We start from the raw sequence: 15,887 nt of genomic DNA, 5'->3' as shown, positions 1-15,887 counted from the left end.
ATTTTTTCCTCTTTATACTTTCTTTATTTAAAAAAAAAACAAGATGCTCATTTAGAAGGACAAGTGTCCTTGTCTTGCCACTTGACTTTTAGGGGACCTACAGCTAAATGACAGATTAAACTTCATGCCTGGTATCTAACTTGCTTAGCCCAAATGATGGCTGGCCAAAACTGTAGCAAACATTCTTTTACAAACCCCATCCATACCATCAGCACATTCTGCTGGCTTTTCTTTTGAAATATAGCCTGACCAAGGAGGAAAGGATTTTCTCTATCTACAGAGAACTGAACAGAGCAATAAGAACTACAGTTTACTTCCATCAGCCTTAGGAAGCATGGACGTTCCTCTTACATCTATAATGCAAGTTCTAGGCATAGTTCTTCAATTTTTTTTTGTTTGTGTCCTCATAAGTGTTTTAGAAATTAGGACAGGCTGCTTAAAGGGGCCATGAGCCAGCTGTGGTGGTGGTGATGGCTGAGTTGACAACTGCAGACTAGTATGATTTTTCTTTCCATTTTAGCAAGGGAGGAAGACATCCTCATTATAAAAACACAAAAACAAGAAAACAACAAACTTGTGTGATTTCCTCTGATGTCTGTTGTGTAGAAGCAGCGAAGTCAGGTTGTAGGATTTTTCTATAATTGGTGGCTTAAGGGCTGGTGTGGAAGAAAAATACAAATGTTGCCAAGTGCTTGCAGGGAAATATTTCAAGTGGCAGACTAAGTGGTCCGTGCTTGGTAAGAAAGGAATTATGACCAAAAATGGCTGACAGAGAAAGTAGCAGAATTAAGAGCACTAAATGTGTCATTTGAGGTTCCAGCTTCTGGCATTGAAGAAGTGAAAATGCCAGAAAGGCTGATTATGAAGTCATGAATCAGTAAGCTTTCAAAGATGGAGCAGTGCTGTGTGGTGAAAGGTACCAAGCACGGCTACCAAAGTTGGACACTGAAGTTGATGAGAAATGAAGGTCATGGGGGCACCCGGGTGGCTCAGTCATTAAGTGTCTGCCTATGGCTCAGGTTGAGCCCCACATCGGGCCATCTGCTCAGTGGGAAACCTGCTTTTCCCTCTCCCACTCCCCCTGTCTGTCTTCCCTCTCTCTCTGTCAAATAAATAAATAAAATCTAAAAAAAAAAAAAAAAAAAAGAGGTCATGGATTTGATGACATCAAAGAGATTGTGAGGTTAGGAGGATGAAAGGTCATCAGTATGGGCATCAAAACTGACAGGACTGATGGCAGATTTGAAGTAGAAAGGAAGAAATTAACCTGGGTGACAATTTCCTTATGGAATATCTTGAATGAGGAGGATGTTGGTAGATGACAGTGAGAAGAAGTAGCGAAGAGATGCTGATGATCCCTCCCAACTGCAGAGATTAAGGCTTTAACAGAAAACCCAGCGTCATTGTTCTCAGGGGTTAGTAAAACTACTGGTTTTGTGGGGAAAATGGAAACTGGAGTTAACAAGGGCTTAGGAAAATGCTGAGGGGAAGGAGCTTCGAGAAGTACAGGGATAAGGAGGTGGGAGAAGAAGGACCACTGGGTGGGATCTGAATCTCAGTGGTAACTGAATTTTACAGGGATCAGAAACATGGGGGCATTTTCCCTAAGTTTCTCACACCGTAACGTTGCTGAGGTGCATCTGGGTGATGCCATGTGGTTCTGCCTTGTACTTTCCCACGTCCTCATCTCCTCTTCTCTTCTTGAAGACCAAATGGCTTATGTTAAATAGTCTATAAATTTGATGTCAGGCCAAATCTGAAAATGTGTAGGTTATCTGACCTCTCAAGCTTCTGAATTTGCTATGAATTTATTCAAGTCACATCCCAGGTCCCTGACAACATTCTGTTCTAGAATCTAACTTTGGATCAAGTCATGAGAGAGCTGGACCTCATTGTTTAGTCCCTAGACAGACTGCTATAAGGAGGTCTAATAAAATTGCTTTATTTATGAAAGGGATGGGGGAAAGATAACTCTGGCTGGAGTCTCAGTAGTGGAGTGGATTTTTCCAGGCAAGAAAAGAAGGGGGGAGGGTATGAGAGAATGTTGTCTTGAACTAACCTGCTCATGGTAGAGACAGAGAAAGTATATAGATGGATCCAAGTAGCTTTGGAAGTGGACAGCTTGCTAATGAATTGAATGGGAATTTGAATGCACTTCCAGAAATTCTACCAATTAGAAATTCATTGGGTTTGCAAGCTTCTTTTATAAAAATGCGAATACATATAAGAGGCTTATGACTGGGGTAAGGGTGTAATTTAGTCTGAATTAGTTCCATCAGCTTACTTTCTGCTATCACCTAGCTGAAGTCAGTCATACTAAAGAGATGAGTTTTCCTTGGGGAAAGAATGTTTTGCATAAAGGATATAATCATGTATGGGACAGGAGGTGGAAGTGTTTGGAAAGACAGAAACATGAAGGAACACACAGGAAAACACAAGAACACACAGGAGACACAGAGAAGGGATTTTGTATTTGAGAGGACAAAGAAGAAGCAAGCTGGCCTTCTCTGAAAGTTCGCCTGATTGCCTTGTAGAGACAAGTCCCCAGTCCTTAACAATGGAAATGTTCCCATTTCTTATAGACTTGTTTGTAGGAGAATATTCCTCCAAGTTATAGCAGAGGGGAGGGAAAAAAATGAAAGCAAGAAAAATTCTCAAATGGTATTAGGCATTGACAATTTCCCATGTCACTTTGTTTAAATCCAAGCTAAGCTACCCAATTCCCTGACAATATTTTGCTGACATCATATGACAAACAGGAATTTTTAGACCTGGAATATTAAAAATAATCATGAGTACCACATGAGATAAATAACTTACTGTTCAATACTTAGAAATAATTTCAATTATGTTATTTAAAAGATGTGTTTTATACTTGACAGTAAACATCTATAATTTTTTAAATCCCAGTTATCTTTAGATAGAACAAATGTTTTTTTTTATTGTTTTCCTTTTTATTCATGTACCCACATGTTATTATTAAAATGAGGACACAGAGTCTAAAGTGTTCAAAATGCTACCTTTGCATCAAGTCTGGGTACATTTCAAGCTTCACGTGAAAGCCAATGCTGAGAGCTAAGATAAAACTACTGGAAAGAATGAGTAATGCCCCCAAATTTGGCACACTTCTAACCAGAGCTTGTTGGATGATGATACTGCATAAAAAAGAACAAAAACAACAACTCACAACCCAGGTAAAAACATTTTCTGTTGTTTTGTTTTGTATTTATATCTCATTTAAATATGGGAAAGAAATTTTTATTTTATTTTATTTATTTATTTGACAGAGAGAAGGGTCACAAGTAGGCAGAGAGGTAGGCAGAGAGAGAGAGGGAAGCAGGCTCCCCACTGAGCAGAGAGTCCGATGCGGGGCTGGATCCCAGGATCCTGAGATCATGACCTGAGCTGAAGGCAGAGGCTTAACCACTGAACCACCCAGGTGCCCCAAAATCCTTTTTTTACCTAAAAAACAAACTTACTAAAAAGCAACAAAACCCTTAGCCAGAGTTTCGACTAAAATTATGAAACTTTTTTTTTCCCCCAAAAGGCAAAGCATTAAATGGCAAGGTAAAAATAAATCTGTGTGCTAGCCAGTAAAAATTCCATGGATTTGTGCCTTTCAAAGTGAGTCACAAATCTAATGGCAGGTACATTCAGTTCAGTGATGGAACAGAACAGACGGTGTTAATCTCACCTGCTGTCTTCAAACACTTCTCTACCTCTGGCCCAAACTCTGTCCTGCTACACACCCACAGTCCCAACCACATTTACCAGTATGATCCGCCCTCCTCTCTTGGCATTGCTGTCTCCACCTACTGCTTAAGGTAAAGTCTGGGACAGCATGTCTGCATGAGAAAAAGGCACAGTGGAATCATGGAATCTCAACATTATTATTTTTTTTTTAAAAATTTTTATTTATTTATTTGACAGAGAAACCACAAGTAGGCAGAGAGGCAGACAGAGAGAGAAGGGGAAGCAGGCTCGCCGCCAAGCAGAGAGCCCAATGCGGGGCTCGATCCCAGGACCCTGGGATCATGACCTGAGCCGAAGGCAGAGGCTTTAACCCACTGAGCCACCCAGGCGCCCCGAATCTCAACATTATTAATCCTTGTCAAACACTGCATTTTGATAGACAAGGAAACTGAAGCACCACTAGGCTTTAAATCTTGCTCGAAATTATCATATATTGATTAAACTTCAGAGTTAGAACTTGTCAGGTATTCTTCTCTGAAACTGTTGGAAGACACTTCTCCATGCATCTTTCACATTCCTGGACATTTTGCAAACAGAGGCACAGACAATCTTTGTCTTGAACTATCTTTTCAAGGATATTTATATAGCAGATATCCTTGAAAAGTAGAGATGGTGTCTCGCTCTGGAGCAAAGAGAAGATATTGTCTAGTATAACAAAAATAATGTCTCTCTCTGGAGCAAAGGGCAGGCATGCTCACTGCCCATTATAAAACATCCTAACTCCCTAAACTCAGAGCTCTTCCACTGAAACACAAACCACTAAGTATACAAGTGTCACCTCGCCTGCTTCGCGTCACCCTGTGGGAACTGGGATTCAGTGAACCGGTACAAATGCTAGCAGTCTGCCTACTGCTGTTGCTGTAAATAATAGAGTTGTTTGTCTCTGACCCGGGAGTCTCATGTCTTCTGCCCATGCCCTGGGAAACAGTGGCAGGCAGACTTGTGAGCTTGGGAATAGGGTGAAATCTCAAATCCTTCATAGGTTTTTTTTTTTTTAATTTTTTTTTTAAAGATTTTATTTATTTGACAGAGATCACAAGTAGGCAGGGAGGCAGGCAGAGAGAGAGAGGAGGAAGCAGGCACCCTGCTGAGCAGAGAGCTCAATGTGGGGCTCGATCCCAGAACCCTGGAATCATGACCTGGGCCAAAGGCAGAGGCTTTAACCCACTGAGCCAGCCACACGCCCCAAATCCTTCATAGGTTTTGCCCGAAACATAAAATCATAGTGATAATCAATCATATGAAGAGAAAAAATATTAAATACTGTGAGGCCTGTTGCTTCATTTTTTGAATCTAGGATGATCCGTTTACCATTGTTGAAGCACGATGTGTTAGATATAATATATAATGTTTTATTCTTTAAATCCAATCACACACACACACACATATGATCTACTATGTTTTTAAAATTAAACTTATGAAATGGGTTTCCTTAGCCTCACTTTATAGATTAAAAATGCAAACAGAAAAACCAACCACCTCTGAATCACAGAGTTAATACGTAGCAGAGGTAAATCTCTAGTTTCAAAAATTTGGGTCTTGCCTACCTCCAAATGAAACGCAGCCTAAATTGGCACAGGCCATTTTGGCTTTAAATAAAATGGCTCAATTATAAAGTAGTTTGCTTGGTTTTACTATCTTACCTCTTTAATAGTAGTATATATTTAGGTACTAACATGTTGCTATCTAATCTGTATTCAATATTCAATATTCATTAGTCACAACAAATAGGATGTTTCTAATACTGTGAATACTGAGTTTATATCACATAGTCCATATTTGTAGCAACATCTACAGGAAAATACTCTATACAAAGCTTATCAGAAATAATGCTGGGGCTTTATATGCTGTCCTCTAAAGGTAAACATAGAAGAAAATTATCTTTGATAATATTTAGATAACATGATAGGAGAAATAATTTTATTTAAAAGCCTATATATTCCATTAAATTATCCTGTTAGTCACAGAGCTAAATAGAAAATAGAAAATAGAAAATAGCTAAATAGAAAATTAAAACACTAGACAGAGTGGAGAAGGACTACATTATGTTCTAGAACCTATAGGTGTTCTTGAGGAAAAAATAATATTTAAAGCCAAAGAAGACAGTTAAAAGTTTCTTAATGGCAGAGAAGCAAAATATAAAATATGAACTTATGTCAGAGTTGTTTGGGGAATTTTTTTTTTTTTTTAAGTTTGGGGAATTTTTTAAAAGTGGTAACCCCTTTCTGGGTATAAGTGAGCTTTTATTCCTATAATTCTACATGTTCTCCTAAGTCCAAAGCTAAAGATTTTTTTTTTAAGATTTTATTTATTTATTTGACAAAGAGAGACACAGTGAGAGAGAGAGAGCACAAGCAGGGGGAGTGGGAGAAGGAGAAGCAGGCTTCCGGCTGAGCAGGGAGCCAGAATATAGGGCTCCATCCCAGGACCCTGGGATCATGACCTGAGCAGACATTTAACTGGCTGAGCCACCCAGGGACCCCAGAAACTTAATGTTTTGAATCAATCATATTGAAATTAAGTAGCAACAAAGAAAAACATACTTTAAAAATATGCAGACTCTGTTCAAATGGAAACAAAATTTTTCCTTCAAATTACCTAAAATAAAGAATCCCTAGATACTAATAATATATTAATGGAAATAATTATTTTACTTGCATCTCACAAAAACATTTTTTTATATAAAATGATAAAAACTACCCAGCTGGAAGTTTACAGAAACAAATGAAACAAAACTTAGAGATTATGGAGTCAGTTACAATTGCCATAGAAAAATAATAACTATAAAAACAAGTTTTTTTTTTATAAAAACAAATATTTTTTATTTTTAGATGACTACCTTAAATTTAAAGTTGAGTTGTTGAATCATTTTCATTTTATTTTAATCCTTGAGAAATGATAGTAGAAGACTGTAGTCTTTACGACGGGATATACCAATGTGCTGTATGTTTTGTGTGGAAGCAGAAACTCCATGGAAAACCCCATGGGATGTGAGGTTTCTGATCCCACTAGGACACAAATTAAATTTTTAAAAATAGAATTGAAGCTCTGCAGATCTAAACTGTAATTATATAGTGAAATACTTTCTAGGGGCATAAGCTATTTAACATTAAATGGATTTTTTTTTTAAGATTTTTATTTATTTATTTGACAGAGATCACAAGCAGGCAGAGAGGCAGGCAGAGAGAGAGAGGAGGGAAGCAGGCTCCCCGCTGAGCAGAGAGCCCGACTCGAGGCTCAATCCCAGTACCCTGAGATCATGACCCGAGCCGAAGGCAGAGGCTTTAACCCACTGAGCCACCCAGGTGCCCCAGCATTAAATGGATTTTAAACAAGAAATCTGAGGAACCCTTTAACACAGGGGTTTTAAAGTAAGCTATAATTTGATCTATGAGGACTCACAGGCCATCTGATAGATTTTTTTTTTTCCCCCACCCTGGGAACCTATGAAAAAATGAGATGGTAACTTTTGTCCCAAATTTCTAATGTTGTCAAGACCTGGAATTTACTCATTCTGTATCCTGTCAGAAACACACGAATTGAGGGAATTTCAAAAAGCAGAAACAGGAGGAGGAGTCAAGATGGCGGAGAAGTAGCAGGCTGAGACTACTTCGGGTAGCGGGAGATCAGCTAAATAGCTTATCTAAAGATTGCAAACACCTACAAATCCAACGGGAGATTGAAGAGAAGAACAGCAATTCCAGAAACAGAAAATCAACCACTATCTGAGAGGTAGGACTGGCGGAGAAGTGAATCCAAAGTGACGGGAAGATAGACCGCGGGGGGAGGGGCCAGCTCCCGGCAAGTGGCGGAGCAACGGAGCAAAATCAGGACTTTTAAAAGTCTGTTCCGCTGACGGACATCGCTCCAGAGGCTTAACTGGGGTGAAGCCCAGGCGGGGTCAGCGCGGCCTCAGCTCCCGCAGGGTCGCAGACATCGGGGGTGTCTGAGTGTCGCAGAGGTTACAGGTATTAGAACGGGGAAGCCGGCTACAGAGACAGAGCCGAGGAGTGACTCTCAGCTCGGGGTTGCCTTGAACCGGTCGCAGGCTCGGTCAGCTCGGAGCGCGGCCGGAGGCCAGGGTGACGGGAGTCATTGGGCGCTGTTCTCTGAGGGCGCACTGAGGAGTGGGGCCCCGAGCTCTTGGCTCCTCCGGGCCGGAGACCGGGAGGCCGCCATCTTTATTCCCGTTCTCCGGAACTCTACGGAAAGCGCTCAGGGAACAAAAGCTCCGGAAAGCAAACCCAGGAAACCCGAGCGGATTACTCAGCCCGGCCCCGGGTAAGGGCGGTGCAACTCCGCCTGGGGCAAAGACACTTGAGAATCACTAAAACAGGCCCCTCCCCCAGAAGATCAACGGGGAAACCCAGCCAGGACCAAGTTCACCTACCAAGGAGAGCGGCGGAATTCCAGAGGAAAAGAAAGCAAAGCACGGAACTCATGGCTTTCTCCCCATGATTTTTTAGCCTTGCAGTTAATTTAATTTTTTTTCTCTTTTTCAATTTTTTTTTCTTTTTCTCTTCTTCTGCTAAATTTTTTTAACTTTTACAGTTTTCTTTTTTTAACGTTTTTTAAATAGTTTATCTAATATATATATATATTTTTTCCTCTTTTTATATTTTTTCTTTATCGGCTTTCTTTTTTTTAATAGTTTCTTTTTTTTTTTTCTTTCTTTCTGAACCCCTTTTTATCCCCTTTCTCCCCCCTCACAATTCGGGATCTCTTCTGATTTGGCTAAAGCATATTGTCCTGGGGTTGTTGCCACCCTTTTAGTATTTTACTTGCTCCTTCATAAACGCTTATCTGGACAAAATGACAAGGCGGAAAAATTCACAACAAAAAAAAGAACAAGAGGCAGTACCAAAGGCTAGGGACCTAATCAATACAGACATTGGTAATATGTCAGACATAGAGTTCAGAATGACAATTCTCAAGGTTCTAGCTGGGCTTGAAAAAGGCATGGAAGATATTCAAGCAACCCTCTTGGGAGATATAAAAGCCCTTTCTGGAGAAATAAAAGAACTAAAATCTAACCAAGTTGAAATCAAAAAAGCTATTAATGAGGTGTAATCAAAAATGGAGGCTCTCACTGCTAGGATAAATGAGGCAGAAGAAAGAATTAGCGATATAGAAGACCAAATGACAGAGAATAAAGAAGCTGAGCAAAAGAGGGACAAACAGCTACTGGACCACGAGGGGAGAATTCGAGAGATAAGTGACACCATAAGACGAAACAACATTAGAATAATTGGGATTCCAGAAGAAGAGGAAACAGAGAGGGGAGCAGAAGGTATATTGGAGAGAATTATTGGAGAGAATTTCCCCAATATGGCAAAGGGAACAAGCATCAAAATTCAGGAGGTTCAGAGAACCCCCCTCAAAATCAATAAGAATAGGTCCACACCCCGTCACCTAATAGTAAAATTTACAAGTCTTAGTGACAAAGAAAAGATCCTGAAGGCAGCCCGGGAAAAGAAGTCTGTAACATACAATGGTAAAAATATTAGATTGGCAGCAGACTTATCCACAGAGACCTGGCAGGCCAGAAAGAGCTGGCATGATATATTCAGAGTACTAAATGAGAAAAACATGCAGCCAAGAATACTATATCCAGCTAGGCTATCATTGAAAATAGAAGGAGAGATTAAAAGCTTCCAGGACAAACAAAAACTGAAAGAATTTGCAAATACCAAACCAGCTCTACAGGAAATATTGAAAGGGGTCCTCTAAGCAAAGAGAGACCCTCAAAGTAGTAGATCAGAAAGAAACAGAGACAATATACAATAACAGTCACCTTACAGGCAATACAATGGCACTAAATTCATATCTCTCAATACTTACCCTGAATGTTAATGGGCTAAATGCCCCAATCAAAAGACACAGGGTATCAGAATGGATAAAAAAACAAAACCCATCTCTATGTTGCCTACAAGAAACTCATCTTAAACCCGAAGACACCTCCAGGTTTAAAGTGAGGGGGTGGAAAAGAATTTACCATGCTAATGGACATCAGAAGAAAGCAGGAGTGGCAATCCTTATATCAGATCAATTAGATTTTAAGCCAAAGACTACAATAAGAGATGAGGAAGGACACTATATCATACTCAAAGGAACTGTCCAACAAGAAGATCTAACAATTTTAAATATCTATGCCCCTAACGTGGGAGCAGCCAACTATATAAACCAATTAATAACAAAATCAAAGAAACACATTGACAATAATACAATAATAGTAGGGGACTTTAACACTCCCCTCACTGAAATGGACAGATCATCCAAACAAAAGATCAACAAGGAACTCAAGGCCTTAAATGACACACTGGACCAGATGGACATCACAGATATATTCAGAACATTTCATCCCAAAGCAACAGAATACACATTCTTCTCTAGTGCACATGGAACAATCTCCAGAATAGATCACATTCTTGGTCCTAAATCAAGTCTCAACCGGTATCAAAAGATTGGGATCATTCCCTGCATAATTTCAGACCACAATGCTCTAAAGCTAGAACTCAATAACAAGAGGAAATTTGGAAAGAACCCAAATACATGGAGACTAAACAGCATCCTTCTAAAGAATGAATGGGTCAACCAGGAAATTAAAGAAGAATTGAAAAAAATTATGGAAACAAATGATAATGAAAACACAACGGTTCAGAATCTGTGGGACACAACAAAGGCAGTCCTGAGAGGAAAATATATAGCGGTACAAGCCTTTCTCAAGAAACAAGAAAGGTCTCAGGTACACAACCTAACCCTACACCTAAAGGAGCTGGAGAAAGAACAAGAAAGAAACCCTAAACCCAGCAGGAGAAGAGAAATCATAAAGATTAGAGCAGAAATCAATGAAATAGAAACCAAAAAAACAATAGAACAAATCAACGAAACTAGGAACTGGTTCTTTGAAAGAATTAATAAGATTGATAAACCCCTGGCCAGACTTATCAAAAAGAAAAGAGAAAGGACCCAAATAAATAAAATCATGAATGAAAGAGGAGAGATCACAACGAACACCAAAGAAATACAGACAATTATAAGAACATACTATGAGCAACTCTACGCCAACAAATTTGACAATCTGGAAGAAATGGATGCATTCCTAGAGACATATAAACTACCACAACTGAACCAGGAAGAAATAGAAAGCCTGAACAGACCCATAACCAGTAAGGAGATTGAAACAGTCATCAAAAATCTCCAAACAAACAAAAGCCCAGGGCCAGACGGCTTCCCGGGGGAATTCTACCAAACATTTAAAGAAGAACTAATTCCTATTCTCCTGAAACTGTTCCAAAAAATAGAAATAGAAGGAAAACTTACAAACTCATTTTATGAGGCCAGCATCACCTTGATCCCAAAACCAGACAAGGATCCTAACAAAAAAGAGAACTACAGACCAATATCCTTGATGAACACAGATGCAAAAATTCTCACCAAAATACTAGCCAATAGGATTCAACAGCACATTAAAAGGATTATTCACCACAACCAAGTGGGATTTATTCCAGGGCTGCAAGGCTGGTTCAACATCCGCAAATCAATCAATGTGATACAACACATTAATAAAAGAAAGAACAAGAACCATATGATACTCTCCATAGATGCTGAAAAAGCATTTGACAAAGTACAGCATCCCTTCCTGATCAAAACTCTTCAAAGTGTAGGGATAGACGGCACATACCTCAATATTATCAAAGCCATCTATGAAAAACCCACTGCAAATATCATTCTCAATGGAGAAAAACTGAAAGCTTTTCCGCTAAGGTCAGGAACACGGCAGGGATGTCCGTTATCACCACTGCTCTTCAACATAGTACTAGAAGTCCTAGCCTCAGCAATCAGACAACAAAAGGAAATTAAAGGCATCCAAATCGGCAAAGAAGAAGTCAAACTATCACTCTTCGCAGATGATATGATACTCTATGTGGAAAACCCAAAAGACTCCACTCCAAAACTGCTAGAACTTGTACAGGAATTCAGTAAAGTGTCAGGATATAAAATCAATGCACAGAAATCAGTTGCATTTCTCTACACCAACAACAAGACAGAAGGAAGAGAAATTAAAGAGTCCATCCCATTTACAATTGCACCCAAAACTATAAGATACCTAGGAATAAACCTAACCAAAGAGACTAAGAATCTATACTCAGAAAACTATAAAGTACTCATGAAAGAAATTGAGGAAGACACAAAGAAATGGAAAAATGTTCCATGCTCCTGGATTGGAAGAATAAATATTGTGAAAATGTCTATGCTACCTAAAGTAATCTACACATTTAATGCAATTCCTATCAAAGTACCATCCATTTTTTTCAAAGAAATGGAACAAATAATCCTAAAATTCATATGGAACCAGAAAAGACCTCGAATAGCCAAAGGAATATTGAAAAAGATAGCCAAAGTTGGTGGCATCACAATTCCGGACTTCAAGCTCTATTACAAAGCTGTCATCATCAAGACAGCATGGTACTGGCACAAAAACAGACACATAGATCAATGGAACAGAATAGAGAGCCCAGAAATGGACCCTCAACTCTATGGTCAACTCATCTTCGACAAAGCAGGAAAGAATGTCCAATGGAACAAAGACAGCCTCTTCAATAAATGGTGTTGGGAAAATTGGACAGCCACATGCATAAAAATGAAATTGGATCATTTCTTTACACCACACACGAAAATAGACTCAAATGGATGAAGGATCTCAATGTGAGAAAGGAATCCATCAAAATCCTCGAGGAGAACACAGGCAGCAACCTCTTCGACCTCAGCCACAGCAACATCTTCCTAGGAACATCACCAAAGGCAAGGGAAGCAAGGGCAAAAATGAACTTTTGGGATTTTATCAAGATCAAAAGCTTTTGCACAGCAAAGGAAACAGTTAACAAAACCAAAAGACAACTGACAGAATGGGAGAAGATATTTGCAAATGACATATCAGATAAAGGGCTAGTGTCCAAAATCTATAAAGAACTTAGCAAACTCAACACCCAAAGAACAAATAATCCAATCAAGAAATGGGCAGAGGACATGAACAGACATTTCTGCAAAGAAGACATCCAGATGGCCAACAGACACATGAAAAAGTGCTCCATATCACTCGGCATCGGGGAAATACAAATCAAAACCACCATGAGATATCACCTCACACCAGTCAGAATGGCTAAAATGAACAAGTCAGGAAATGACAGATGCTGGCGAGGATGCGGAGAAAGGGGAACCCTCCTACACTGTTGGTGGGAATGCAAGCTGGTGCAACCACTCTGGAAAACAGCATGGAGGTTCCTCAAAATGTTGAAAATAGAACTACCCTATGACCCTGCAATTGCACTACTGGGTATTTACCCTAAAGATACAAACGTAGTGATCCGAAGGGGCACGTGCACCCGAATGTTTATAGCAGCAATGTGTACAATAGCCAAACTATGGAAAGAACCTAGATGTCCATCAACAGACGAATGGATAAAGAAGATGTGGTATATATACACAATGGAATACTATGCAGCCATCAAAAGAAATGAAATCTTGCCATTTGCGACGACGTGGATGGAACTAGAGGGTATCATGCTTAGCGAAATAAGTCAATCGGAGAAAGACAACTATCATATGATCTCCCTGATATGAGGGAGAGGAGATGCAACATGGGGGGTTGAGGGGGTAGGAGAAGAGTAAATGAAACAAGATGGGATTGGGAGGGAGACAAACCATAAGTGATTCTTAATCTCACAAAACAAACTGAGGGTTGATGGGGGGAGGGGGTTGGGAGAGGGGGTGGGGTTATGGATATTGGGGAGGGTATGTGCTATGGTGAGTGTTGTGAAGTGTGTAAACCTGGCGATTCGCAGACCTGTACCCCTGGGGATAAAAATATATGTTTATAAAGCTGTTAAAAAAAAAAAAAAAGAAAAAAAAAAAAGAAAGGATGAATACCCAAGTTTTGTAGCAACATGGACGGGACTGGAAGAGATTATGCTGAGTGAAATAAGTCAAGCAGAGAGAGTCAATTATCATATGGTTTCACTTATTTGTGGAGCATAACAAATATCATGGAGGACAAGGGGAGATGGAGAGGAGAAGGGAGTTGAGGGAAATTGGAAGGGGAGGTGAACCATGAGAGACTATGGACTCTGAAAAACGATCTGAGAATTTTGAAGGGGTGGGGGGTGGGAGGTTGGGGGCACCAGGTGGTGGGTATTGTAGAGGGCAAGGATTGCATGGAGCACTGGGTGTGGTGCAAAAATAATGAATATTGTTATGCTGAAAAAATAAAAAAATTAAAAACAAAAAGCAGAAACAAATTTCTTAAGATAAGAATTACTTAATCATGATGAAATAATTTTTAAAACCTTGTTTTATATAATTAAGAAGTATTTCAATAATTATAATAATTGCTTTTAAAATAAAACAGCAATTATTTTCAAGACAAACACAGGGGAAGAAAGGAATATTTACCTAGAAAGTTAGAAGGCAAAACTAAAAGAAAGAATATCAAAGTTAACATTCGTATTCCTTTTTATCAGGATCTCCCCATGGGCAGAACCTTGTGGATTCTGGAAGATTTGTGATAGTGGAATGATAGACAAAGGAGCTAAATATGAGAATCTAAGATCTCATTTTTCAGTATCTGCTGAAGGAGCCTACATATCTCACATGTTTATGCATAGGGACGCAAACTAGAGATTACCTGGAAATCTTCTAATTATTTGGCATAATCCTTCTTTTCTGCAAAGCTGATGCTGTATATCTGGTAATATGTTTACCTGAAAGGAATGTAAAGATTCCAGTGAGTTGGGCATTCATAAAAGCTAAAGCAAAGGAAATTCAAAAACCCACAGGGTAGGGTTGTGAACTCTCCTCTACCTTTCTACACCCTACCTTCAAATCTCTGCAAGTCAACATTCAAATCCAGAATAATAAAGTGGTTTTTTTGATAATATAAAACAAAAACTCGCCCTCAGAAAATTTTAAAATATTTGGGAATACTTCTGAAAACCTTGATATATTTCACAGCCATGATATGTGCTAAAACTCATAGAAAATACTTCTGTCCTTATGGCACATACAGTAACACAAATAACTTGACAGTTGTCAATTATGCTTTGGCAGAAAATAGCACTAAACATACCCCCAAACCAACGAAACTCTGAAGTTCCGAAGGCCCTCAGTGATTTGAATCACAGACATTTAGTGGAAATTCAGTGCTATGCGTGTTTCAAACTTTAATATAAAAACTTTACTTCACATTGAAGGGCATTATTGCTTCTGGCTATAAAGTCCAGTCACTGTGAAAGTGTCTTCTAACAAAAATTTGTTTTCCAAAATCTTCACAGACATTATCATAAATTCAAATATATATTTTACCTTATAAACAAAAGACGCCAAAGCTAAATTTTCTTCTTCATTTCTGAATTTACAGACTGATTATCTAGCTATTATCAACCAAATTCCAAAAGAATGTCCCAAAGCCTTGTTAAAACTAACAGAAAGAGATCAAGGTGATTTAGCTTAAAAATCGGATTCACTTCTGAGAAATTATTTTTTTTTTTTTAAGATTTTATTTATTTATTTGACAGAGAGAGATCACAAGTAGACGGAGAGGAAGGCAGAGAGAGAGAGAGAGAGGGAAGCAGGCTTCTTGCTGAGCAGAGAGCCCGATGTGGGACTCGATCCCAGGACCCTGAGATCATGACCTGAGCCGAAGGCAGCGGCTTAACCCACTGAGCCACCCAGGCGCCCAACTTCTGAGAAATTATTGATTACTTTCAAACTAACTCCCTCTAAACTTACCAAGTATGGTAGTTTCTCCACTGTGTCCTCCTCAGGAGGCTATTTAAAAAGAGCTCAGTGGTGCCTGGGTGGTTCAATTGGTTAAAAACAGCCTTTGACCCAGGTCATGATCAACAGCAGGGAGTCTGCTTCTCACTCTGGCCCTGTCTGTGCCTCCACCCCTCCACCCCCCACCACAGCTCATGCTCTCTCTCTCATTCTCTCTCTCTCTCAAATAAATAAATTAATAAAATCTCTTTAAAAAAGAAAAAAAAGAGCTCAGCTGCTGTTGAAAAGAGAGAACTGGAAACACTGGTTTTAGGCCCACTTCCAACATTTAACAGAATCATACTTGAGCACATCACTTT

General features: G+C 39.3%; 1 protein-coding gene across 4 annotated transcripts in view; it reads right to left on the bottom strand.

The window, feature by feature from the left end:
• CPED1 (cadherin like and PC-esterase domain containing 1) overlaps window positions 1–15,887 on the bottom strand; it is a 281,302-nt gene that overhangs the window by 203,263 nt on the left and 62,152 nt on the right. For all 4 annotated transcript variants that reach the window (XM_047694126.1, XM_047694129.1, XM_047694127.1 and 1 more), the window contains one exon: window positions 14,438–14,513. In XM_047694126.1, the coding sequence (XP_047550082.1) occupies window positions 14,438–14,513 (76 nt within the window). The remainder of the gene's footprint in view (window positions 1–14,437; window positions 14,514–15,887) is intronic.

The sequence above is a fragment of the Lutra lutra genome, chromosome 11 (assembly GCF_902655055.1).
Source record: "Lutra lutra chromosome 11, mLutLut1.2, whole genome shotgun sequence".
Taxonomy (NCBI): Eukaryota; Metazoa; Chordata; class Mammalia; order Carnivora; family Mustelidae; genus Lutra; species Lutra lutra.
The sequence above is the reverse complement of the archived record's forward strand: the minus strand, read 5'-3'. Positions and strand labels throughout refer to the sequence as shown.